The sequence below is a fragment of the Xyrauchen texanus genome, chromosome 19 (genome assembly GCF_025860055.1).
Source record: "Xyrauchen texanus isolate HMW12.3.18 chromosome 19, RBS_HiC_50CHRs, whole genome shotgun sequence".
NCBI classification, from domain to species: domain Eukaryota; kingdom Metazoa; phylum Chordata; class Actinopteri; order Cypriniformes; family Catostomidae; genus Xyrauchen; species Xyrauchen texanus.
This window is the reverse complement of record NC_068294.1, coordinates 23,900,737-23,928,522: the sequence shown is the minus strand read 5'-3', so window position 1 is coordinate 23,928,522 and position 27,786 is coordinate 23,900,737. Positions and strand designations below refer to the sequence as shown.

Genomic DNA, 27,786 nt, shown 5'->3' with positions numbered 1-27,786 from the left:
CGACCAGGGGTGTTTCTAGACATAAAGCTCAACTGGGGCACAGGCCCCCCATTACTCATATCACTTTTTTCTTTCTTTCTCGAAAAACCTGCTGCGTGCAAGAAGTGCAGGGCTCTACAGTGCGAGTATTTCACTCGCATTTGCCCCTAAAAATAGATATGTGCGAACTGGAAAAATTATTTACGAGCACAGTGTGCGATTTAAAGATTACAAATGTAAACCCCCCTTTAAAGATAATTGTTTAAAACTTACAAAACCCACATTCCACAAGCGGAGTTTTCTGTGATGATGCGGTCCAGTCAGAGAGAGAAAGGTGAACAATGGAAAAAAGTAGCGGTATAGGCGGCATCACATTTTATTTTAAGCGGAAAGAGATGAGGAGAAAGAGGAATTTGGCGAGGGGGATTTGCAAGGTTTAACTAACAAGTTTAACGGAGACAGCTAATGTTAGGGATGCTGAGAACAAAGCTACCCTGACCACAGCTGTCACTACAACGTCCACTGTAGCTGGTGGAGGGAGAACATATAGATTCAATGCAAATTGTCTCAAAATGTTCCCATGGCTAGAGTTCGAAAACTACGTCATGTTCTGCAAATATTGTAGAGGGCAGAAACAGGTGGGCAACTCGTCCTTCGTGTCAGGAAACCCTCATCTGAAATAGTGATGGGTCGTTTGCGAACGAGTCGGCTCTTATAGGTGAACGTTGGGAGCCGGCTCGCATATCAGAATCTATTTATAAAAATATTTAAAAAAATGAAGATATGAATTATCAAAAGATTTAAAAATAATGATTTAATAACTAATTAAATAATATAGGCTTCAATGCTCAAGCGCACACATTAGTTCTGACTGTCTGCTCAGACTAAAAGCCTCACCTGTTGTTCCTGTCAATCAGACACGCAGTGTCAACCAATGAACCAAAGATGCGTGAGGGAGGGCGGAGCCAACTTATGTCGTTCAGATTGTATTTGAATTGTTACATTTTATATGCACTTTGTTTATATACATTGAAAAGTTATACTTTAAATGCACACGTGAAATAACATCCTTCTTTTTTACATTTATTTCAATTTGTGGGATGCTGCAGTTTTGCAAATTATTTATTTTTCTTTGATATGGTGCATTATTCTATTATCAGTAGGCTACTGCCGCTACCTACATGCATACTACGCAGTTTGCGTAGGGCATCAACTCCCTAGGGGGGCAGCATCTTACCCTAGGATGGCACTAGAAAGTCCACTGGCTGCCTTTACTCGTTCGCTATACGTTATTCAAGGACCCGAAAGCAGTTGCGGAACACAGACAATCGCTTCACGCTCCTATCACGTGTAGGGCAACAATTTGGCCAGTGGTGGCCCTGTCTATTGTGCTGTTCAGACTGTATTAGTTTTGATTGGTTAGATTTATATGCACTTTGTTTATATACAATAAGTTATACTTTAAATGCAAATGTTTAATAGTATTATTTTTCACAACAAATCAATGCATTTTTAAATAAATTGTGGTTAAGATAGTGTAATTTCATTTAATAATTTAATTTGAATTGTTTTAACACCAATTATGAAAAGAGCCGGAATGCCAATTGCTAATCTGAAAAGAGATAGTGTAGCGAAACATCTCATGGCGGCATATCCAGTGCTATGGATGAGACTGGAGAAACCACCAAGCTCGGTGTCAGCAGCCTTGAGGAGGCAAGTGCTGCAGTCCGAGGAGGAGAAGAGGAAGCAGCTGAAAATAAAGATAAACATCGCACACTTCATTGTGAAAGAAGAAGAACCTTTCGTCAAATTTGGGCCGCTTATCAGACTCCACCACAAAAACTTGAGTTTACATTAATCCCACATACAACAATATGCGGAAATGATCAGTCAAATTGCTGACATAATGAGAGATCGCTGGCTGATCTCTAAGTATGCCAGACGGTCAACATACTAAAGCAGCTGGACAACTGATATACTTTGATTCTAGTAGGGATGGGTTCAATGTGTGATTTGGGAGGTATGTGCTGTTCCACAGATTTGTGTCCCTTAATACTCGCACACACACACTCATACACGCAGTATAATAATTTTATACTGAAGTATGTAATAAATTGTTTGTTAATACTGTATTTAATTTTCACTGTGCTCCTAAATTTCTTTGTGTGCTCCTACATTTTTTCATTTAGGAGCGCATGTACTCCTTGGGGAAAAAGGTTAGCGTAGAGCCCTGAAGTGTGCAATACAATGCATTATACAAACTTCCCTTGCTTAACCCACTATTCCTACACTGCAACAAGTACTGTAAACATGTAGTGATATTAATGATGTAATGTTTAATGTTTAATAATGTAGAGATATGTTTTATATCATAAAATATATACACTGTATTTGCAAATAACAAAACCAGAGAAAACTTTCTTGCACTTTTGCATTCTTCTATATTACAGCCGTGGCCAAAAGTATTGGCAGTGACATAAATTTTGTGTTTTGCAGTTTGCTGCTTCAGTATTTGTAAATAATTTTCTCACATGTTTCTATGGTATACTGGAAAACAATGATAAGCATTTCATATGTTTGAAAGGCTTTTATTTGCAAAAACATTCAATATGCAAATAGTCAATGTTTACAGTGTTGACCCTTGTTCTTCATAACCTCTGCAATTCGCTCTGGCATGATGGATATCAACTTCTGGGCCAAATCCAGACTGATGGCGATCCATTCTTGCCTTATTAGTGCTCTTGAGTTGATTCCAATTTGTGGGTTTCTGCTTGTCCACTCACCTTTTGAGGATTGACCACAGGTTCTCTATGGGATTAAGATCTGGGGAGTTGCCTGGCCACGGATCCCAAATTTCAATGTAATGATCTCCGAGCCTCTTCATTATCACTCTTGCCTTGTGACATGGTGCTACATCATGCTAGAAAATGCATGCATCATCACCAAATTGCTCCTGGATCGTTGGGAGAAGTTGCTCTTGCAGGATGTTTTGATGCCATTCTTTATTTATGGCAGTGTTTTTGGGCAGAATTGTGAGAGAGCCCACTCCCTCGGATGAAAAGCAACCCCACACATGGATGATCTCAGGATGCTTCACTGTTGGCACTGTTGGCACGGCACAGGACTCATGATATTGTTCACTTTTTCTTCTCCAGACTATCGATTTTTATAGATGTCCCAAACAGTCGGAAGGGGGCTTCATCAGAGAAAATAACTTTGCACCAGTCTTCTGCTGTCCAGTTCTTGTACTTCCTGCAGAATTTCAGTCTGTACTTGATGTTTTTCTTGGAGAGAAGTGGCTTCTTTGCTGCCCTTTTTGACACCAGGCCATGGTCCAAAAGTCTTTGCCTAAATGTGCGTGCAGATGCACTCACACAAACCTGATGCCAATATTGAGCAAGCTCTGCTCTGGTGGTGACACAATTCCGTAGCTGACTCCTCAGAAGAAGACTGTTCTGGCACTCTGTGACGTCTTGAAGCCTTCTTCACTGCAGTTGAACCTCTCTCCTTGAAGTTCTTGATGATCCGGTAAATGGTTCTTTCAGGTGCAATATTTCAGGCCAAAAAACTGTGAAATTGAAGTAAATTTTTTGTCCAATTAAGCTTTTTGCAATTATTTAAAATACATCTGATCACTCTGCACAGTAATCTAGAAACAATGTGAATCAACACCACAACAACTGAAGCAGAAACTTTGCGACACACAAAATGTTTAACACTGCCAATACTTTTGGCCACGGCTGTACACATTACACATCAGGAAAACCTCTGTCATGTAAGTCTATGGAATTGCACTATCCAACGTCAGGCAAAACAGCTTTAGACAAAGGTCTCAGAATGAGCAGAGTTGGTCGCTAGGCAGAGTTGGTAGTTAAACGGGGTTTGGTTGCTAGCTTGCATAACTAGCTGAGCTATCTCTAACTTTATAAATACAGAAGTGTCGTTTCTATAAATGAATAACTAGCAAGCTAACATAATTGTTGTAAGTTTAAACTGATGAAACTCATTAAGTTTACTTTCAACAACAACTCAAAACAAGCCAAAATATAGTCCTTTTAGTCGCTAGGTCATTAGCACACAGCAGCCATAGTTACAGCCAACTGTTGATGTATTGTCCTAAGCTAGTGCTGGCGAATTACATTATTAATTTCATATCCAAAAGATTGATTCATTGTTATCATACACAATCAAAGACAGTACTACATACCACAAAAATTTATTTATTTTCTCTGCAATTCCATAGACATGACAGAGGTTTTCCTGAGACTTGATGCTTTTTCATCTGATGTCTGAAACTTGACTCTGACGGCTGAGGATGTAGATTGTTTATCAAGTCTTACCTCCCTCAAACTCATGTCTCCTTTCTGCTTTCCTGTCCCTGCTTTGTCCAAAGAATTTTCAGAGGTTCATCTATAGGAGCCAATAATGTTTGAGTCAAAATAAGATCATCTGTATTATTTCGAAACTTACACTTTAATTTCATCATGTTTTCATAGCCTACCTCAATTCTGATTTGCGTGCCGACACCTGGGAAGGGTTGCACCAGTTCTCACGTAAGTTAGAACGTAAAGTTCACACTATGGGCTTACTAGTTAGTTTGGGCTTACAAGTCTGTGCTTAATTTGTTTGCACCACCTGTTCTTAAGGCAAGACTTAACTAGTAGGTCGTAAACTCTCCATAAAGTAATGCTTAGTCGCATAATGTGACATTTACCTGTATTAATCCAATAATCAGCCTTCAAATTTATACACAGAAGTTTTAAAAAGCCGTAAATTTCAGTTTTATCTTGCTACGGTTGATGTTCAAACCTTGTCTGCTCATGTAACTGTCAGCTATAATAAATTATATCCCCATTAAAATACAATACATAATAAAATTAGATTTAATAAATAGTATATTTGCCCTATGTAAATAACAATATATAGGAACTGTATTAAAAATAAATAAGGAGTGATAAATAAATGCTAATACAACAGGCTGGTAAAATAAACATTTATTAATTTTAATATCTTAAATATTTTGTATTTGTTGACACTTGACACCAGACAACGCACCCAGAAATCTGCACCGTTTGAATGGTTTCATGCTGAAGAGTACGATTTTTTTTTTTCTCTCTTGTAAATGTAAATGAGTGTAAATGCCAACATCATCATATATGTTGAAATAACCATCACGCAAAACATGAGCACATAGATGCCATTAAATGAGTCTGCTTTTTTATTCCAACCATTACTCCTGGTCGGATGCTTTCGTAAATATTTAGTTCATACGTTAAGTTTAATGGTGCAACGCTCAAATTGGTCAAAAACAACGTAAGTTGTGACTTAATGCCCAATTACACCACAACTAGGCTAAGTTGTAATGCGTATAGCTGGTGCAACTTTTCGGTTAAACTGTGTTGCTTTTACAAGCATTGATTGGGTGGGTTACTGCGTTGCATTTAGATAGATCCATTTCTTTTTTCCAGGATTATCAATATTAAATGAGTGCACTGACAAATAAAGTAGATTGTTAAAACTCAAACTTGAGATTTTACTGGGGCACAGCAGATTTATACTGGGGCACCTGTCCCAGTAAAAGGGGTCTAGTGATGCCCCAGGTCTCAACCACTCACAAGAGATTATGGAAGAAAGATTTAAATTTGGAATTGGAGGAGGGAGATTGGGATAATGTTTTGAAAAAACATAAAAACTGCATCTAGAGACGCAAGGGTACTCCTTATACAATTTAAGATTTTACATTGGTTCCATTGGACCGCCTCTAAATTGTATAGGCTTGGTCTTAAAGACACACCCACCCACATGCTGGCAATGCCAATCAGAGGATGAAGACATATCCCATGTCTTTTGTGGGTGTGTTAGGATCCAGGAGATTTGGTCAAAAGTTCAGAGTCTTATATGTGATGTGTATATATATATGTGTGTGTGTGTGTGTGTGTGTGTGTTTTTAAAAAAATCTTTTTATTGTTATGTGTGTCTATAATCATCTGTATATATTTTATGTGACCACAGGGGTGTTTGTTGGGGGTTGGGTATTGGGATGGGGTGATTGTGGGGTTTAAATGTTTGAATGATTCCATTTATTTATGTATTTTTTTCATGTTTTGCTCTTGTATATATGTTTTGTGGAATTAATAAAAAAATGTTAATTACAACAACAACAAAAAAAAGTGTGATGAATTTTTGCCCTGGGTTTTACAATTTGGCAGATCAATTTGATTAATATTGCAATAAGCATATTTTGTTGAGTATTTGATGGTCTACAGCAGAGCCCAGGGTCACTAACCACACTTTTGTGTGGTTGAACTTTCATTCTCACCTTTCTTCAGGTACAACAGATGGTCAGGGATCTGATTTAGTGAGGCTATGGGCATTAGATCATTGTAAGTGAGGTATAGTTATCTGCTGTCTCCTTGCCTGGTTGCCTCTTGCTATGGTTCCCACTGGTCCTTCTGCTTACTGCTGAGTCTTTGCTTTACAATATCCCATGGGTCAGTGCCCACCTAAGCATGATATAACCTGCCAGAGTGCTTCTGTGATCTATATTCCTGCTTCTCATTCCTTCACATTCTCATGTAAACACTTACAAGTGGATAACTGCTATATTTGCTAAAATCATGCTAACACAATTTTTTGATATTTTTGGTGTTCTTGATTCAAAAGATTAAATATTAAAAAAAAAAAAAAAAAAAAAAAAGGACAACACAAATGGAGAAATTTTGGAGCATTATCAAAAATAATAATATGATTGAAAAATAATTGAATTAATAAGCAATCTATGTAGATTTTGTCTATTTTGTTTTGGTAATTAAGCAGATTTTAATCTTGTATGTAGACTGGTTTAAAACCAGACCAGTATGTCTGAGCCTCCGTTGCCCCTAGCTAATCTAAATTCATCTGAGTGCAGGACTGTGTTACCTGAGGATAACTCAGTGGGTTCTGTTCAATACAGTGAAGGATAAATTTGTGTGTGTGCAGTTTGCCCACTCTGCCTTTACACAACATCACACTCATATGAAAGAATAAAATGACCAATGCTGTAAATAAAACTACATTTACTTTACCGACACATTGTCTGATAACATATAGCACCCTCTCTGTTTAAGACAGGAACATTTTGGTTCAAGCTCACCATTTTTTTTTTACCCCAATCATATCTCATTACTGTGGCCATATGAAGAAGTGCTAAGTTAGTCTTATTTCATTCTACATTGTTTTATCAGAATCAGAATCAGCTTTATTGCCAAGTATGCTTACACATACAAGGATTTTGTCTTGGTGACAGGAGCTTCCAGTGCAAACAATACTCAAAACAATACAAAAACAGCAGCAAGACATAGATAATAAAAAAAAAATATATAGGCTATATATAATTATACATACGCACATACACACAGACACACACCTTCATACATACACATACTTTAGTGCAAATCTAAAACAAATCCGTTATATAAAGTTCAAAAATACAGTATGTTATGTACAGTGCAAAAAAATGTTTTCCCCTTTGTATGTAATGGCAGAAGAGGATATGTTAGATAATATAAATAGACATTTATATAAATATCATCCTTATGGTTTCTCTTATCCCCTTTTATACTGTTTTAACTGACTGTGGGGGCTCTAGGCTGATGTGTTTTCTACTTGTTTCTGTGTGTTGACTGCTTCATGAGATAAAATGGAAGACACTTCAGAAGAAATCCAGGAATATCCTTAAAATCACACGCCACCAGTGAAACGCCAAACCAATCCCCCAGAGCTTCACTGAATGGTTTTTGGAAGAAACCTTCTAGGAAGCCTCCTGAACAAGGCTTACACATGTGTGTTGATCTTTTGACAAAGAAAATAATTATTGATTTTGAATTTCCATTTGTTGGAAAATGCAGATGTTTTATTCTATGCAGGATTGGGGTGAATCCCTTTTCAACATTGCCAATTAAGAAACGTATCGAGAGTTTACTCAAATTTGCTAAACTTAAAGTAATTTTAGTACGTTTAGAATCCTGAATGTGTTCTTCACATTCGCTTCTTAAATGTGAAATTATGCTGCTCTGATGTTGATCAAAACAAGAATCTGTAACTGTATGCTAAAAAGGTTAGAATTTGATTTAATTTTTATCAGTAATTGATTGAGGTTCATAGCCAAACAAGGTCCTGTGTTGAAGGAACAAGGTGTTTACAAACCTTCTGTGATTAATGATACGGATTAACAGTGTTGTTAGGAAAGATTAAAACTATTTGCTGTCTTATATACACTGCTATTGCCTAATTGTTCTTTTAACGCTAGACAGGGGCCTTGATGAACTAAGCAGGAGTGACATTTCTATAGAGCCTATTTTTCTATTCCTATTTTTTTCTTTGCCTCCCTCTCTCTCTCTCTCTCTCTCTCTCTCTCTCTCTCGCTCTCTCTCTTTCTCTTTCTCTCACTCTGTCTCTAAGCAGGTGGAGTGGAACTAAAAGTACCAAAAGAGGTGCAGAGAAAGACTGACAACTGGGAAAAAAAGAAAACGAGCATAGACAGAAGAGAGAGGAAGAACCAGAAGAGAGAAGCATAGAAGAGGAGGTACAAGCGAAACACATCATGAATGTAGCATGGAAGTGAAGGAGCGCCGGCCTTACTGCTCCCTCTCTCGAAGCAGGAGAGAACGAAGGAGATACGGAGAGAGGGAAGGAGACAGAGAGGAGGGGGAGGGCTACAGGGAGGGTCCCAGCAACAGTCGCAACACAGCCTCATCTTCAGTCCTTACCCAGAAGTCCTATAGCTCCAGTGAGACGCTGAAGGCCTTTGATCAGCACCCAGCCACCCAGGGGCTTTATGGGCATCGCATGCCAGACATGGTGCCAAGGGACTCAGAGGAATACAGAGCTCCAGGTAAGTGCTCTTTAAAATATGGAAAGCATATGGAAAGTGCACTCTAAAGTCCTTCTGGCTTTATTTTGTACTAAATGTAACTTTCAACTGTGATTTTACATACGATTGTGATTTTACATAGAACAAGAATGAAGTCTGATGAATAAATTATCAAACAAATAAATAAATATAAGTAACTACTATGGTAACTAAATTGACTTGCTGCTCTGAACTCAATAAACAAGTCCATGTAAAACATATATGCTCAAATAATGGATTTTATTGCCATTTGTATGAGCAAGCACAATTTAAGCCTATTGAGTTCTGTCAAGTAAGAGTAACTAAATTTCCTCATGAAAATCAATTAAGTTGTTCTTTCTACATTGTAAGCACTAACATACTTGTCTAGCATGGCATACTGTGGTTTATCATTATGCACTAATGTGAACGATGAAATGTAAAATTATTTGCGTGAAATATATGTTCAAATAAATAGTAGTATTGGCAATTGTATCAATATGCACAATTTAGAGTTCTGGACTAAGATTGATAACCAGAAATACTTTTTGTCTTCATTTTGAAAACCTAACAAACATATATATTTTTTGTAGATGTATGTATATGCTTAAACAAGGGATGTATCAGCACATTTTAAGACTCTGGAGTTTTACAGTTTTAAAGTAAGAGTAACTACATTTCCCCATGAAAATCAATCAAATAAATATATAATGTATCATTATAAATTGTAAATAAGTACTAACATACTAGGCTAATATGGCATACTGTGGTTTATCACCAAGCACGATCGTGACCTAACTTGACCTTGAGTTCTAACCCGAACATGAGCTAAATCTTCAGATTTACCTCAAACTCATTCTTAACCAGAAAATAAATCCAAATTCAGTGTCCTTGGAAAATAATGTCATTGTGTGTTTTTATGGTCAAGTAAATTTCAGAACAAAGAACATTAACAATGCAGTATATATTTGGATCGAATTCCACTCAATAAAATAAATAAAAACTGAAATGCTGTGTGTGTGTGTATACACACTTACAGTATATTTTAATTGCATTTAATCACAAAATGTCAAATAAACCTGGCACCTTCAAACAAATACTGCTAGACCTTTCTTCAGAACCAACTGCACGTTCCTTAGCCAATTTTGCAATTACTTTTAACTATGTGGTCTCAATATGAATTTTTGAGGGTGTTTGAAGTTCCCAAGCTCACATAGGTGTCCTAGTAGAATAACTACAGGTGTAGTTCATCACATTAACTATAGACATTTTCATCTATGTTTGAGAACCAGAAATCTTTTTGTCTTTAATTTTGAGCAAAACAATCTATTATTTTATCAAGTTTTTTTGCACAATTCTTTGCTTTAAAGATGTGTTTGTGCTATATTTATTCAAAATAAATGGCACTTGGTTTGATATTGCAAAGACATTCAAACATTTAAGTGTTCACATTCTTTTTGGGGCCACTACACCATATGTGGTGGCAATACTTTCTCTATGAAAAGTAATTATTAAAATAATAATAAAAAAAAAAAAAAATATATATATATATATATATATATATATATATATATATATATATATATATATATATATATATATATATATATATATATTTGAGCCATCATAGAGGTTTCATGCTAAATACATAAACAAGATAGACCGAATCTGTTAAAATTAAAATATTAAAATAGTGTTTTACTAATGAAATTATAATTAGTTTAAAATGTCTAGTAATTAGAACCTGTTATTTTAAAGGCATACTAAATCAAAGCATTTAAAATCAGAATACAACAGTTCTCATGCTCTTATTAGACAGCTGGATTCAGGTTGGGCATGTAGGTTACCTTTATTTTTAATTCATGTTTTATTTTCTTCACCAGTAGAAGCAATACTCAATTGCTGATTAATCATGAAGTTCTCAAACTATTTTATAAATATTTGATAGTTTACCATGATGATACTTTTTAAGTGGAAGGGTAGAATACTGCTCATTCAAATTTAATTTAATTAGAAATACACTTAGTTGGTTAATTGTGCTTTATAGTGCACTCCATAACCTCAGGCCTTTACACTTAGGGGGACGTCCTTAATGAGCAACCGTGTTTGTGCCTGATCGGCACAAAAGCAGACCGGAGGGAGGTTTGAGAGATCTTGCCTATTTTCCTGATACCAATGTTCCATCATATGAATTTAATAATAGCCTGCCTAAATCATGGCATTTTGCCATGCATTGGTCACAGATTGCAGTTTTACAAAATGTTTATTTTAGATAATGCCCTCATGTGGTTATTAATGTCAGAAATTGTTCTGAGTTATTTTTCTTCATGTATATCTTTTAGCACACTCATTAATTAAATTCCAGTTTATTCATTTTCATGTGGCACCTACAGTACTCTGTTGGCTTCTAGTCATAAAGCACTCAGCATAAGTTAGCATTTACAAGTATATGCTTTCAAAAGAAAGAAATAGAGGGGTTTGGAGTCTCAAGGTAAATTTCAATCTAAAGTGGAACAGTTTCTATTTTCTAAATCCTGATTTTTCTGTTGAAAGAGGTATAGCTAAAATATTCAGATTGAGCTGAACAGCAATGTGTGTGTGTGTGTGAGTGTATAAATTGAAAGGCCAAATAAGCCAAGGGAATTTAGTTAGGCAGATAAATTACAAATAATCCAAATGGTTAAATTAAATGCATGTATGAATTTAACATTTTAATAATTGGTCAGACTAGAGGTCTTTTTCTTTTAGAGTCATTTATTTAATTGTATTCATGGTGGCATAATTATGTTTCTGCAAAGCTTTTATATTTGTAAATAAAATTATATTATTTAAAAGTAAAATCTTGATTCAGTATTTGATTACAAGCTGAAAATGGACTCGCCACTTTTTTAAATTTTGAGATCTATCCATAATTATGTAATCAATATCTTGTATTATTATTTTGCCAAAATTGTCTGTAAGGTACTTTTTTGTTATTATTTTGTCATTGTATGACGCCTTGTTTCCTGAGAAAAGATGAACTGGTAAGGTACATTTTGTCCAAATGACATTATTATTTTAAAAGAAAGCCACTTTGAATTGAGTATTCACTATTGCCTTAACTAAATTTTATTTAATGAAAAGATACAAATTTTACAATACAACAGAAATGATTTTTGCCAAATGAGTTTTTAATAGTGCCTTCAGTTCATTTCTGTTTTTGAGTTTTCTTCTTTTATTTATTGTTGATTTATTTGTAATTGTTGTAAATTTTATTTGTATAGCGCTTTTCACAAAATAAATAAATACATGAAAGCAGCTTTACAGAAGGCTGGATTGTTCATTCAATCGTTGTATTATTAAGCTGACCAAAAAGCAAATCTAAAACTTAAAACATAAAAAATAGAAAAACATAGATATGCCCTGGTGTAAAACAAAACCTTTGCATTGGATAATGGAACTGCACTGGAACTTGTGTTTTTGATGGCAAACATTTTAATACAATATTATGCGATTCAAGAGCTTGAATACAAGACGGAGTTGAGAAAAAAAAAAAAAACTTGAGAGAAGTTAGAGATGTTGAAGAATATATTTTCTGCAAGTTTGCAGTTTTTTTTATTTATGTAGTCTCTGTATTCCCTTTGAATATTGCAGGCCAGAGTCTCTCACTAAGGCAGCTTGGAATATGTGGCCCTGCTCCTCGTTGTGGTCTGAGTTTCTGTGCTGAGACTGGACTGAGTCATCACACACAACTCAGCGGAGCAGACCATATCCAGAATGCAGGGGGCATTTCTCCAGACTGCGCTATGCTATGGGTTAAGTCACATGGACGGGACTCCCGGCTGTCCAGTCGGTCCAATTCTGCTTTAAAACTCACAGACACAGAGCAGGACAACAAATCAGACCAGGAGAATGGTGAGTCCACCAGATTTTTTTCTCTAAAATGTAATCTTACATTAATTGAAACTCAATAAAGATAAATGCTGGTGACGTAAGAGTTGGAAACCACAAAAATGGCAAAATACCCCTGAGTAAGTCACAGCAAAGTCACCACCAGTCATTCAAGGGCAAGGACATACAGAAATTAGATGGAGGTAACAATTGGTAGCCAATGACTAGTTGTGGTGACAATATTAATGGATCGGCTGTTTATGTTTGCAGCCTAAGGGGCACGGTGGGAGTTGTAGGCATTTCAGAAAAAATAACATAATTACCAGAAGCATATGAGCAAATGGTGTTGTGAGCTGCTAGACACTTCCTCTGGGCTGGTGTTGAATCGTAGATGGCTTTGTTAAAGTCACTCATATTCATGTGTGGTTCCACAGGGTATAGCCTGGCCCGTGAATAAACGCTACACTGTATGAAGAGGGGCCCACTGGTTTGAAGTTCAAATTGGGCTGTGTTGAAAACCCAAATTCTGTATGGACTAGGGAGTGCTTGGAAAAAGTAAATTGTCTATATATAAATATACATGCTTGTCGGAGCTCATACATCTGTATTTTAATTCGTTTTTTCTTTTCGAGGGGTGCATTATGATAGCTTTTTCCCCACGGTGGGCTGTGGTGAGGTTTATTTACTGTTGTTGTTGTTGTCTATATGTTTGGCTTTCAAAATATATATTTTTTTTTTACATTTTTAAGATACACTTTTTTATTCTTATTCACTTGTTATTTTAGAGTTATGCAGGATTAGTGAAAAAAATAAGGTTTTAAAATTAGTTTGCCATGCAGTGGTTATTTATTTCTGAAAGAATGGATATGTTTTACAGAAAATGTTACTTTTAAACTGAGAAAAGGAAAACAAAAATGTATGACTCCAATGTTACTGATTGTAGGCTTAATATTTTTAATGGAGGATCTATAGTGTCTCATATCAGCATTCGCTGCCTTGATCAAAGATATTCTGCATCTGAAAAGCACACTCTTGAAAAGCACATGCGCTGCACCATTGCTGAATTATGAGCACCTCAGTTGGGATTTCACATGTTAATTTAATATTCTTGTTGCAACATAACGCTTGCCAGCCACAGCCAGCTGTGTACTTTATAAACTGCAAAAGAGTCCCCACTAAATATACACACCAATACACACACTTACAGTGACGTTACCGCATAACAACACGTGTCAAACTCGCTAAATTTCACTTCAAAATCAGAATGAAACAGTGCTACAAGGATCAATTATCAACACGGCTTAATCACAGCAGCACGAGGGCAGAGAAGGTGCAGTAACTCTTGGACAGGTCTCAACCACACAGACTATTTTAAATGAGCTTGTGTAGCAGTGAGATGTGCGGCGAGCATCACAAAACCCATTTGAATGCGGTACAGAATTGTCTGTTGCAAAACTCTTAATATGACTCTGTGATGAAACTAGTTTATAACAAACAGCCCCCACATTCTAAACGTCACTGACAAAGAAAACATAAATTAGAAGGCTTGTCATTACACAGATAACAACACTTACAAAAATGTACCATGGATTTACTGTAGTTACACTAACTGTACTGTATTACCTATGGTGGTTGTGGCAGAAAAACTTTTAAAATGTATATAGACTGCTGTTTTTCATTACAGAAATGCCATAGTTCTTTATATAGAAAACATAGTTACTAACCATGGTAGTGAGGAGCTATGCATGATTTTCCAAGGTTACCATGAACTATTACAAATAGAGATCAACCGATATAGATTTTTATCCGATACGATAATGATTATTTGTATGTTTACATATCCGATAACTAATATGTAGAACCGATTAAAAAAATAAAAAATTATATTTAAAATTATTTTTTTATTTCATCTTTATTTTACAGTTCAACAGAGAAAACGTGCAAAAGTATACTTTCCTATTATCCACAAAGAACCGGATGGAAGCATTGCTCTTAGGTACCAGAACCACCAGGCTAGCCCAAACACTTTGGGATTCTTCTATTAACCCCATATCGAGCATAGCCTTTAATTCTTCACATACCACCTGTTTCTTGTGTTTGGGTAAGCGGTAGAGACAATTACATACCACTACCCTGGGGGTTGTCTCGACGTGGTGTTTTATGAGATCATTGTGGCCAGGGAGAGGCGAGAACACATCAGAGAAATTATTTTGCAACCTGGCAACCTCCATACGTTCCATTTCGCATTTACTCTGTGAAGGTCCCTCCTCTCAATTTTCTTTCATGATATCTAACATGGGAGAAAATCCCAGGAAGGCTTGCAGAACCTCTCGTACTGCAAATAACAGGGGTTCGAGCCACTTATCCCAATTCCGAGCATCTTCGTGCAATACTTAGGACTCGAATATTACCAATATTTTTTAAGATCTGATTGAATCGTTCAACCAAGCCATCCATTTGTAGGTGGTACACACTTGCCTAAATCAGTTTAATACCTAAGAAGTCGTACAGCTTGCATCGTGTATGCAACATAAAATTAGTGCCCTGATCAGTGAGGATTTCTTTCAGAATCCCCTCTTGGGAGATCGTTTTGTAGAGTGCCTCTGCAACATTACGTCGTGAGATGTTGCACAGCAGCTCTGCTTCTGGATATCGCATTGCATAATCCACCAGGACTAATGCAAAATGATGCCTGTATGCTGTCCACTCTAATGGCCCGGTGAGGTCCATGCCAATTAGTTTGAAAGGAACCTCCATTAACGGAAGGGGGCAAAATAGTGCTTTTGGAACGGCCGGCAGATTCACCAGCTGACATTTACTGCATGCCTAACCACCTCTGGTTCCCATGAATGCCCGGCCAATAGAAATGTGCCATGAGACAGCTTAGTGTTTTCCCCTGTCCCAAGTGACCTGCCTTCAGATTATGATGAGCTGCCTGGAATAAGTTTTCCCGTTGGCTCTTTGGTATTAGCAGTCTGAGATTTTAATTTGTCCAACTGTCCTGTGTCACTCTACACAACCAATCTTTTATAATTGAAAAATATGGATTTGTGAGCGTGATGCCCGGCTGAAGACGTTGACCATCAATCACTATCACTTAGTCAAATGTGTGCCTCGGGGTATCCCCTACTGGGAATTCCCTAAGGATGGGGGAGGATGACACCTCCCCTTCCTCAGCATCAGCATGAGGTGGAGCAGCTTCAGTTAGCCCAGGCCAGGCCTCCCCAGCCAGCACTTCACACACCCTAGACCTATTCACTTTCTTACAGGACTCATCTACACACAATCCCTTCAATAATGACCGAAAAGCTGCCCAATTAGTTCCAAAAATTAGTGGATGGCTGAGGCAAGGACTTCCCACCACCTCAATATTATTGTTTGTCCCCGGAACATTACTGTGACGTCAATACAGAATAATCATGAATATCCCATGCACACACCTCACCCTCAACTGATTATTTGCCTCCAATGCCCGGTTTGAACCAAGCATTGATGAATGGATGTTTGATTACAACCTAAATCCACCAAGGCTTGGTATTTACCCCCCATAATTCTCATGGGTATTTGGTACGTCCCTGCTTGTCGGAGGCAGTCTGTGGGATGTCGGGCATAAGGATCAAGGCCCCCACCTCCATTACCGGGCACTGATCTCAGACATGACCCAGCTCCCCGCAACTCCTGCAGACCGGCCCAAACTTCCCGCCCACATTTGTGGCAGCAGACACCTTTACCTGGGGTGAAGAGAGTGGTGAGACAGGGTTTGTTGGAGCAGGGAATGTTCCCTTGTTTCCGGGGAAATGGAACAGGATGGAAGGAAGGAGGGCGGAAGAGAGAACAGGGGAGGAGACATTAGTGGGAGAAGGGCATGGGGCGTGACAGATGGTCTTACGCCAGTTGAACCGCATCGTCCAGTGACACCAGTCTGTGTCCGTCCCATTGCAAGACTTTTCAAGCACTGTTCCAGCGGGCGCTTCAGAGCAACGGTTGTGTGCTTGAAGACCTCAAGGTATGCCTCCGGATCATATTCAGGTCACAAATTTATTGAGCAACATGTGGGTATGCGCTGCTGCCGGGGACATGGCAGCCGCCCCCTCCTCGGGTATTAACCAAATTGAGTACCTCGTAATGCTGTTGTTGCTCTCTCTGAAGATCCATGAGGGCCTGGTGTTGTCTCTGGTGGATGCTGGCGAGGGACAGGAACACTTCCAAGGTTCAATAAATGAGTAAGCGGGAGACGGCGATTCCAACTCGGGTATGTCACTCTTTATTCTCATTAAAAAAATGCATTTGCATAAGGCACAATGGTGAAGCTTCAAAATGGCAATAGCAAATACACAAATAGCTTCAGGTGTCTCCCCCAGTTACACACGCACACACAGTCTTTGTAGCTTCTGTTTCTCTCTCGGCCACAATGGACTGGGCACCTTTTATCTCTCCCGTCTCTCACTGCGAACATAGAAACAGCAATTACCAGCAATTCATCTCAGGTGAAAACTCTCACCACTTGCCCCATGAACATCTGTGTTCACGCAAAACATTTACTTGAACGAGATCTCATGGAGATAATTAATTTCCACTGATCTGTAATCACGTAGATAATGATTCATATCAAAATAAAGTTTAATTGTAAATATTAATAGAATTTAGAGAATTTTTAAGAAGTGGATCATGTTAAAAGCTGTGCTGGCATATGGTGGCCATTCTGGCATACGGCCAGTCATTCCATTGGAACATGAGCATCAACCTGGCAACTTTACAACATAGTGAGCAGATAAATTAAATTAAATATTAAATTAAACCTTCATATTTCCAACATGCTCTCATCCAAGGCCCATCGAGCTGATTAATGTGAATTAATGTTACGTCTTTGGGACTTGTCTTCACATGAGTTTGTCTCCCTTAGCATTTAAAACTACACACTAGGGCTGAACGATTATAGCAAAAATCATAGTTGTTGATTATTGCCCTTGATATTGTAATCGCGATTATTAATGTTGATTAAAAAACTAAATTACCGTGACGTCACAAAGTAAGCAACTGTGCGTTTCTTTAGAGTAGTAGATTTCAATGCTGGATAGCAGTTGCACTCCAGTTTCTTTTAAGCATCTTTTAAGCATTTTATTGTATTGTATTTTAGATTGCTTGCGCATTAGTATCAGCTGACTTTACTGATAGAATGGAGGATTAATCTAAGCGGCTCTGATTGGCCATTGCCATTTCATTGCTCAACGGACACGTTAGTGATTGGTTAGAATACACAACCACTGTAAAAACACATTGTAAATAGAAACCATTGTTGCAACAGTAGCAGACTTAAATTGAACGCTGTAATCGTCAGTTTTCACGATTACATAATCGTGGCAGCAGTAATCACATTTAGTTTTTCGATTAATTGTGCAGTCCTACTACGCACCAAGAATTTATGTAATCACACTAAGCATTTATGTAATCTCATTAGAGCATGAATGGCTATTACGTTTAGTAAAATGTATTCATTAAAGTATTACATTGCAAAAGCAAGTTACATTATCTATAGACAACCCCCAGCACCCCCCAGTTTCCTCTCACACGCACTGCTGCAATGGCCATCTTACGTGCAATTTTCATCGGTTGATCCCATATTACAAATACAACATCCAACTAAAGAAAAATGCTTCAATACCAGAAAAAAATATTGGAAAATCATATTATTGGTCGATGTATAATTACAAATATCATTGTTTAAACTATGGATACTATGGTGCATTTTCACAATTATGGACCAAGCTATCAGTTTTCCATCTATGTAAAAAATTTTCTCTTTTAATGATCTCTGATTTTAGGCAAATTTAAGTTGTTTTGTATGCCTTCGGAAATTCCAAGACATGGCTGTAGTTTAGTTAGTAGGAGCCTGGTGAAATAAATCTGTGAAGAAGACCCAACTTGGTCACACTGTAAGAATATTTCAATTTAGCCATATTAAAATTAGGTGTTCATTTTTTCCTCAGATTATATTGTTGTTAATATCATAATTTTCATCTGCGTCCCAATTTATAAATCAATGCTGCTCTGTCAAATGTGCATTTAAATGCACATTTCATGTAATATTATTTTCATGATTGGTACTGAAGCAGGTGCTGGTGCCACATTTTCATCAGGCCATTTGAGGGCACAAATAAACTGTGATGTGGCACAGGCTTTGAGTTTTACACCTCTGTTTTAATCTATTCTTCGCGTTGCTGGCTTGCAGACGTGCGCACAACAGCGCTGCTGAAAAAATCATAGGGGAAACACTGCTATGATATTCTTCCTTGTGGAGCTTTCTATTTGCACTGGGATTGGGGCTGGGACTGTGGTCCGTACGAGTCAAAATATAATGATGTAGCTGAGAGAGGGCTGTCTGCTTCACAGCACTCCATTAAGAGAATGAGGTCAAGTTCCTAGCACAGTCGTTCTCAAACTGTCTCTCCCCATCTTTCCCCGACTCTCTTCAGACTTCTATGCAAAAGCAAAAAATATGTTGAAGCTAGGCTATATATTAAAGCACTGACTCTGTACTCTATGTACTGTATAAAGTTTCCTCCTTGTACTGTATCCAGTTTCCTCCTAAGAGTAATTATTATATATAGTCACCATGGACGACTCTGGAGAGCAATGATTATTTATTAGCAGTGCTGGGTAGTAACAGATTACATGTAATCTGGATTACCTTTTTTATCAGATTTCCAAAATCTAGTACTTGTAATTATATTAAATTACATTTTAAAATACTCATAATCAAATTACAGTTCCCCTTCTGTCACTCACTTGACCCAAACACCTCAATCTTTGAGAAAAGGCCAATGAGAATTGCAGAGTGGAATTTTATACCCACACTACACGATTCAGGAACCTTGGACGCATAGCCCGGTCGGGGTCTCTGGATCACTTGAGAATCTACCGGACCGAACTCCAGGCAAGTGTCACTGAGAGAAAACGTTTGCAGGTCCCCAACCCTCTTGATGGATATTTGGATCGCACTCAGAGCTCTAGATGCTCTGAGCAGCTCTTTGTCTGTTTTGGTGGACAGGGGAAAGGTAACGCTGTCTCCAAACTGAGGCTTGCCCAGTTGATCATGAATGCCATCGCACTGACATACGAGACCAGGCCGTGCCTGCCCCTTTGGGAATACGAGCACACTGTACGAGAAGTCTGGCATCCTCATGGGCATTGGCCAGTGACACCTCTCTAGCAGCCATCTGCAGGGCGGCAGGCTGGGCAACACCCAATACATTCGAGACTTTTTATTGTCTAGGTTAAGCCGGTTTCGTCCCGTACTTTTTCAGGTACGAAGCGGTAAGTTTACGGTACAGCTAGCCGGGTATACTGCTCGCATACAGCGCCTTTCCCCTCCATGAGGTGAAGACGTTTACCTATTTCCCATGCAAGTTCACAAACCCCTTGGACCCTGGATATCTTCCTCCCTAGCCCTGTGGATCATTTGCAGCCAGACACACTACAGGTACTAATATGCCCTGTACTTGGATAGGTGCTCCTCAGGTGCCGACTACTCCGGTAACCCCCTGGGATGGATTTTCCATGTCTGCAGACCCGCACCTCCCTTTGGCAGAGCTCTCTATGCTCCAAGTCTCTGTGTTTGTAGAAACCCACAAGTCGTATTGCCACATGTTACCTCCCCTTCGGGCAGAATGTGGTCTCTGTGGGGTCTTTTCCCCCTGAAAGAATAGGAATGGAAAAGAACAAAATTTTTGTTAGATGGCCCCAGCGAATCTAATAGTCTATGGAGAGAAAACAGAGAGAAAAGGCCACTACATTGACACAACGTCTCCTTCCCTCCATCAGGGATTGGAGGTTACAACAGTAACAGAGACATTACTTATTTTCATGATTGCATGTTAATCCGGCAACGGCAGTAAAAATCTTTAACATTTTCACTCTAAATATCAGCAAATTGGGGACCTGCAAACGTATTCTCTCAGCGACACTTGCCTGGAGTTCGGTCCGTTAGATTCTCAAGTGATCCAGAGACCCCGACCGGGCTATGCGTCCAAGGTTCCCACGACCCCTTTGGGGGTCTGATGTTGCTGTCCAATTTGCTGATGTTCTGCAAATTCAGTAAGTCTTCGAGTGTTATCAAAAGAGATGGGGAGGGTTGTGGAATTGCACACATAGAACTGATACTAGACACTACTTGGGCTGAACGATTAGGTGACATTATCGACAATGTCAACAATAAAAAAAACAGTCAACAAAAGTTTGCGTTGACAAATAATCGTTTGATCTCATTTATTGTAATGAGATAAGGAACTCTGCAGCACTGCAGCTCGCGCCTGATTGATGAGAGAAAGAAAACCAAACTCACAGTCTATACGCTCTCCAAACATTCCGAACAGCCAAAAAGGTGATGTAGATTGCAAAGTATGAGGGAATTATAATGCAAAAATACAGAAGTATATACAGAAGCCGTGTCATCGTGAAATAAAGCAGAGCCAGATCTGGCATTCCGCTTAAGCAAAACTTGCATGTCAGAGTGTTTAAAAAGGTAACACCCCAGTGTTACAGTGCATCCTGAAAGTGTCCACAGCGCTTCTTTTTCCACATTTTGTTATGTTACAGCCTTATTCCAAAATGTATTAAATTAATTATTTTCCTCAAAAATTCTACAAACAATACCCCATAATGACAATGTGAAAGAAGTTTGTTTGAAATCTTTGCAAATTTATACAAAAAAAAAAAAAAAAAAAAAAAAAAGTATTCACAGCCTTTGACACTCAAAATGGAGCTCAGGTGCATCCTGTTTCCACTGATCATCCTTGAGATGTTTCTACAACTTGAATGGAGTCCACCTGTGGTAAATTCAGTTGATTGGACATGATTTGGAAAGGCACACACCTGTCTATATAATGTCCCATAGTTAACCGTGCATGTCAGAGCACAAACCAAGCCATGAAGTCCAAGGAATTGTCTGTAGACAACGCAGCGTGAGCTTAGATACTGCTGTGTCTTTGTTTTCATGGAGTTGTGGTTCAGCGACAGAGTTCCGGACGCCACCATTCAGCTAGACGGGTTCGCCTCGTTTCGAAAAATGCAGCTCTGAGCGGTAAGACTTGCAGTGGTGGCTTGTGTGTTTACATCAACACGGAATTGTGCAATAACTCTATGTTAGTCTCTAGTTACTGCTCATCGCTGGTGGAGCTTGTGACTGTTAGATGCAGACCTTTTTATTTACCACAGGAATTCACCACTGTTATTATAACCGGAGTTTACATTCCCCCCAGCGCTAACGCTAAGGAAGCGCTCTGCTCACAGCATCAGTGACCATCTACATCAGCAAGTGCATTGATGTCACCTTCTCAAAGACAATCACCACACGCTCCAACCGGAAGCTGTGGATGACTGCGGAGGTGCGTGCGCTGCTGAGGACCCGAGACTCCGCCTTCAGAGCAGGCGACAAGGCTGCCCTAAGAACAGCTAGGACCAAACTGTCCCAGGCCATCAGAGAGGCAAAGCGTGCACACGCCCAGAGAATCAACAGTCACTTCCAGGACAGCAGCGACATGCGCTGCATGTGGCAGGGCATCCAGGCCATCACCAACTACAGGACAACATCAGTTGCCTGTGACAAAGATGCCTCCCTTCCAGATGCACTGAACGACTTCTACGCTAGGTTTGAAGCACAGAACGACGTGGTGGCAAGGAAGACCACTCCACCTCCCAACAACCAGGTGCTCTGTCTTACCATGGCTGATGTGAGGAAAACTCTACGTAGAGTCAACCCATGGAAGGCTGCTGGACCAGACAACATTCCTGGCAGAGTGTTCAGAGGATGTGCTGACCAGCTGGCAGATGTTCTTACCGACATCTTCAACATCTCTCTGAGCAGCGCTGTCGTTCCAAAGTGCTTCAAGGCCACCACAATCGTCCCCATGCCAAAGATGTCTTCAGTGTCCTGGCTCAACAACTACTGTCCCGTCGCACACACACCCATCATCATGAAGTGCTTCGAGAGGCTCATCGTGAGGCACATTAAGACCCAGCTGCCCCCCTCACTAGACCCACTACAGTTTGTGTATCGTCCAAACCGTTCAACAGACGACGCCATCACCACCACCCTCCATCTGGCCCTCCCCCACCTAGATAAAAAGGACTCATAAGTTTGAATACTGTTCATAGACTTCAGCTCAGCATTCAACACAATAATTCCTCAGCATCTGATTGGAAAGCTGAACCTGCTGGGCCTGGACACCTCCCTCTGCAACTGGATCCTGGACTTCCTGACTGGGAGACCTCAGTCAGTCCACAGTGAAGCATAGTGGTGGCCCTCCATCTGGCCCTCACCCACCTAGATAAAAAGGACTCATACGTTTGAATGCTGTTCATAGACTTAAGCTCAGCAATCAACACAATAATTCCTCAGCACCTGATTGGAAAGCTGAACCTGCTGGGCCTGGACACCTTGCTCTGCAACTGGATCATGGACTTCCTAACTGGGAGATCAGTCAGTCCAGATCTGGAACAGAATCTCCACCACCACCACACTGAGAACTGGGGACCCCCAGGGCTGTGTGCTCAGTCCACTGCTGTTCACTCTGCTGACTCACGACTGTGCAGCAATGCACAGCACAAACCACATCATTAAGTTCACTGATGACACGACCGTGGTGGATCTCATCAGCAAGAATGACGAGTCAGCATACAGAGTGGAGGTGCAGTGGCTAACGGACTGGTGTAGAGCCAACAACCTGTCTCTGAATGTGGACAAAACTAAAGAGATGGTTGTTGACTTTAGGAGAGCACAGAGCGACCACTCTCCGCTGATCTCGATGAACTCCTCTGTGGAGATAGTCAAGAGCACCAAATTCCTTCACCTGGTGGAGAAACTGACCTGGTCCCTCAACACTAGCTCTATTACCAAGAAAGCCCAGCAGCATCTCTACTTTCTTCGTAGGCTGAGGAAAGCATCGCTGCCTGGTTTGGGACTTGCATCATTTTGGACCTCAAAGGCTTGCAGAGGATAGCGAGGACAGCTGAGAACATCATTGGGGTCTCTCTTCCCTCCATCAAAGACATTTACAAAAACACTGCATCCACATAACAATCAGGATTGTGGATGACCCCACACACTGTGTTTGTCCTATTTTGTCTTATGTAGCACCATGGTCCTGGAGGAATGTGGTATCATTTCACTGCGTACTGTACTAACTATATATGGTTGAATGACAATAAAAACCACTGAAATGGAAGAAGTTTGGAACCACCAGGACTCTTCCTAGAGCTGGCCGCCCGGCCAAACGGAGCGATCGGGGGAGAAGGGCCTTAGTCAGGGAGGTGACCAAGATCCTGATGGTCACTCTGACATAGCTCCTTTTTTTCTCTGTGTAGAGAGGAGAACCTTCCAGAAGAACAACCATCTCTGCAGCACTCCACCAATCAGGCCTGTATAGTAGATTGGCCAGACGGAAGCCACTCCTTAGTAAAAGGCACATGACAGCCCACTTGGAGTTTGCCAAAAGGCACCTGAAGGACTCTCAGATCATGAGAAACAATATTCTCTGGTCTGATGAAACAAAGATTGAACTCTTTGGCTTGAAAGGCAAGAGTCATGTCTGGAGGAAACCAGGTACGGCTCATCACCTGGCCAATCCCATCCCTACAGTGAAGCATAGTGGTGGCAGCATCATGCTGTTGGGATGTTTTTCAGCAGCAGGAACTTGGAGACTAGTCAGGATCGAGGAAAAGATGAATGCAGCAATGTCCAGAGACATACTTGATGAAAACCTGCTCCAGAGCGCTCTGGAACTCAGACTGGGGTGAAGGTTCATCTTCCAACAGGACAACGACCCTAAGCACACAGCCAAGATAACAAAGGAGTGGCTACGGGACAACTCTGAATGTCCTTGAGTGGCCCAGCCAAAGCCCAGACTTGAACCCGATTGAACATCTCTGGAGAGATCTGAAAATGGCTGTGCACTGACACTCCCTATCCAACCTGATGGAGCTTGAGAGGTTCTGCAAAGAAGAATGGGAGGAACTGCCTAAAAATAGGTGTGCCAAGCTTGTAGCATCATACACAAAAAGACTTGAGGTTGTAATTGGTGCCAAAGGTGCTTCAAAAAAGTATTGAGCAAAGGCTGTGAATACATGAACATGGTGTACATGTGTTTTCTTTTTAATTTTAATTTTTTATTTTTAATACAGGTGCAAAGATTTCAAACAAACTTCTTTCATGTTGTCATTATGGGGTATTGTTTGTAGAATTTTTATGAAAATAATGAATTTAATCAATTTTGGAATAAGGCTGTAACAACAAAATGTGCAAAACGTGAAGTGCTGTGAATACTTTCCGGATGCACTGTAAAATTTCTTTGCTGTAGATTTGTATTTGTACAAGTGTATTGTTCAAAATGATCATTTGTTGTGTGTATCATGCAGTGGCGGGCCTTGCATTAAAAGTCTAGGCCTTCAGTATGATTCATGCCATTAAGGAAACAGTTTCACAATGAATAAGACAGCCTGTGCCTTTGGCCATCATACATTGTTGCAGCTAACTAATAATACCTATTGACATTTTAAAAACTCGTAATACCTGGAAAAAAATCTATCTAATAATATTTGTGATTTAAATGTTGCTTGTAATAAATTTCATTTCATCAGGGTACACGGTTATGATGCGTTCCATTCAAGTTGGATTTAGGATATTCCTACTTGATATCTGCGACTATAAATGCATTCCATTCCCCGAAATTCTGAACTGCAATGCTTCTGTTAGCTTAGCAGGGGTTTGACTCTCATTTGAGATGTCTCCTAGCAACCCAACTGATAAACAATGCTGCAGCGCTAGCATTTGTGTTTCAGGTGTACGATTATCAAAAGAGATTATGTTTTATACACCGGTTTCTGCAGGTGTTTGTTAAACAAGCATTAATATCATGTAATGTGGAAACAAACTAATTTATTATGTAATATCGATAAAGTGAATGTGTATCACTTACTTTGTATGTCTCCCTGAGTGTCGACATGTTTGTGTGACATCATGTCCCCTGCATCTCGGCGAAATCGTTTAGTTGCAATTCTGACTTCAAGATGCATTCCATTGTACTTTACTTTGAAAATCCAACTTTCTGAGTTGAATGGAACGCAGCACTAATTTTCAAAACTTGATCTGACACTGAATTCCCTAGCAGCCTAATTTACACTTAGAAAACTCCTGATTTTGCTATAACAATGCAAAATGCACTTCTCAAGTCATCCTTTCCTGATTAATAAATTAAGCAATCTCCAGTTTTCCAGCAAACTCAGGTATGTGTGAAAACTTTGTCATTGCCAGGCCTACCTCGGGGTCTGCACCTTCCTCAGCGCTCCCCTCCTCATCACCCGATTTCTAATTCACCACACATGTACACAATTCACTCGCTTATCACTGCCTGCATAAATAACTCACCTTCACGCCACTTCACTGTCAAGTCTCGCTGTCAAGCCTCACACAAAGGACACTTGGTTTCACTAACTACAACTTGTGTGGCTTGAATTCCTGACAGTCATATAGCCTATATATTTCTGCTAAAGAAAATCACATGTAGATAACGCTACAGCATTGCTCCTAAATAAAGTTATTTACTGCAGTAAGGTTTTTTTTTTAAATTTGTGGCGCTTGAGCAGAGAGGCAGACGAGGAGATGCGGATCCAAATGCGGTTAAGACTCTATTAAATAAACAAGTAAACACAAAGGAACAACCCTCAATGGGGAAATAAAACATAAAACTGAAAACTAAACACGATGAACACAAACAGAGAACTCAGGCAGGGAACACAGACCAGGCTAACAACATACCTCCATTAACAAACAACGACTGACAGAGACTGAACAAACAGACAGGGTTTAAATACATAAATGTGGGAAAAAGGGGCCAATGAACAAACAGGACTCAAACAAGATAACAAGGAGTTTAACAGAAACCAAAGGCAAATTAACAAGGGCAGGTGAAAACAATGAACAGTGAACACGAGGGAAAACAAGACTGTGGAGCTACAAAAGGGACAAAAGTGAAAACTAAGGAGTACAAAAGTGACAAAAATGGTAAACAAAAAGGGCAACAGTGGAACAAGACTGTATACATAACAAAATTATTATTTGGAAATTATTTTGTATTTTATATTGTTTTTAAATAGTTTTGGACTGTTTTGGTTTGTGAACCGCACTTGGTCGGTGCAAGTTTATCCTGTAAACAATGATGTGATTCCTGCCTCCTCCTCCATGTGATGCGTGACCTTGCCAATGAGCTTACATCATCCCTCTCATGAGAGCGCGTCACAGAGATGTATGGAAGTGAACATTTGTAGTTAAAAAGTATATTAGTATTGCTTTGTTTCTAAAAATAATCAATCATTTGGGTTCAGAAGAACTTTATTTGTCGATTGGAGTCGTGTTGATTATTTTGATGCACCCTAAATATGCATTTTGGACTGTCAAAAAATGTTGTACGTTCACTTGAATTGTTTAAAAAAGGCCTTCAATTCTGTTTTGATAAAGATAGAAACTCTGGCCTGGTTGGAGAGTAAAATGGCCTGAGGGTGAGTAAATTATCAGAACATTTTCATTTTTGGGCGACCTATTCCTTTAAGTGTACGTTCAAGCAAGACCTTCCACAAACAAAAAAGATCTTCATCAAAACAATAGCAAGTATCTGCAAGGTTTTATTTCAGAGTTGGAAGAACTTTTTTCCCTTAAAGGTTCTTAAGCTAATTTGTATTCCTGTTGGGATGTTAGAACCCTCTATGGTCTGGCCAAGTAAGATATTGTGACAAAAGTCATCACTGTGAACAAAAGTTAAGAGAAGCTCTTCATTTGGCCAGGAAATAGCCTGGAAACCCAGCTGCCCTCTGCTTTTGTCTGGCTTGGTCGCTATTACTGGAGGATAAATGACCCCTATCAGGATCTACAGTGCCTCTGAAGCTTGCTTTCTTTCTTTCCTTCTTGTGTGGGTGTTTGCGTCTGTGTGTTCACATGAGAGGTTTGTATATAGGCAATATGTGTGTGTGTAGACAGTGCATAGTGAATAAGACATTTACTTATCAAACACATTTCTTTA

The 27,786-nt window shown here is 39.3% G+C and overlaps 1 protein-coding gene across 2 annotated transcripts in view; it reads left to right on the top strand.

Moving 5' to 3' along the window:
* Positions 1-8,571: 8,571 nt before the first annotated feature.
* Positions 8,572-27,786, top strand: part of LOC127659702 (teneurin-3-like) — a 171,884-nt gene continuing 152,669 nt past the window's right edge. The window contains exons 1-3 of one of the 2 annotated variants that reach the window (XM_052149641.1): positions 8,572-8,671; positions 8,720-8,851; positions 12,482-12,742. In XM_052149641.1, coding sequence (XP_052005601.1) covers positions 8,572-8,671; positions 8,720-8,851; positions 12,482-12,742 — 493 coding nt within the window. Of the gene's footprint in view, positions 8,852-12,481; positions 12,743-27,786 lie in introns of both variants that reach the window. The other variant, XM_052149640.1, reaches the window with a different exon arrangement.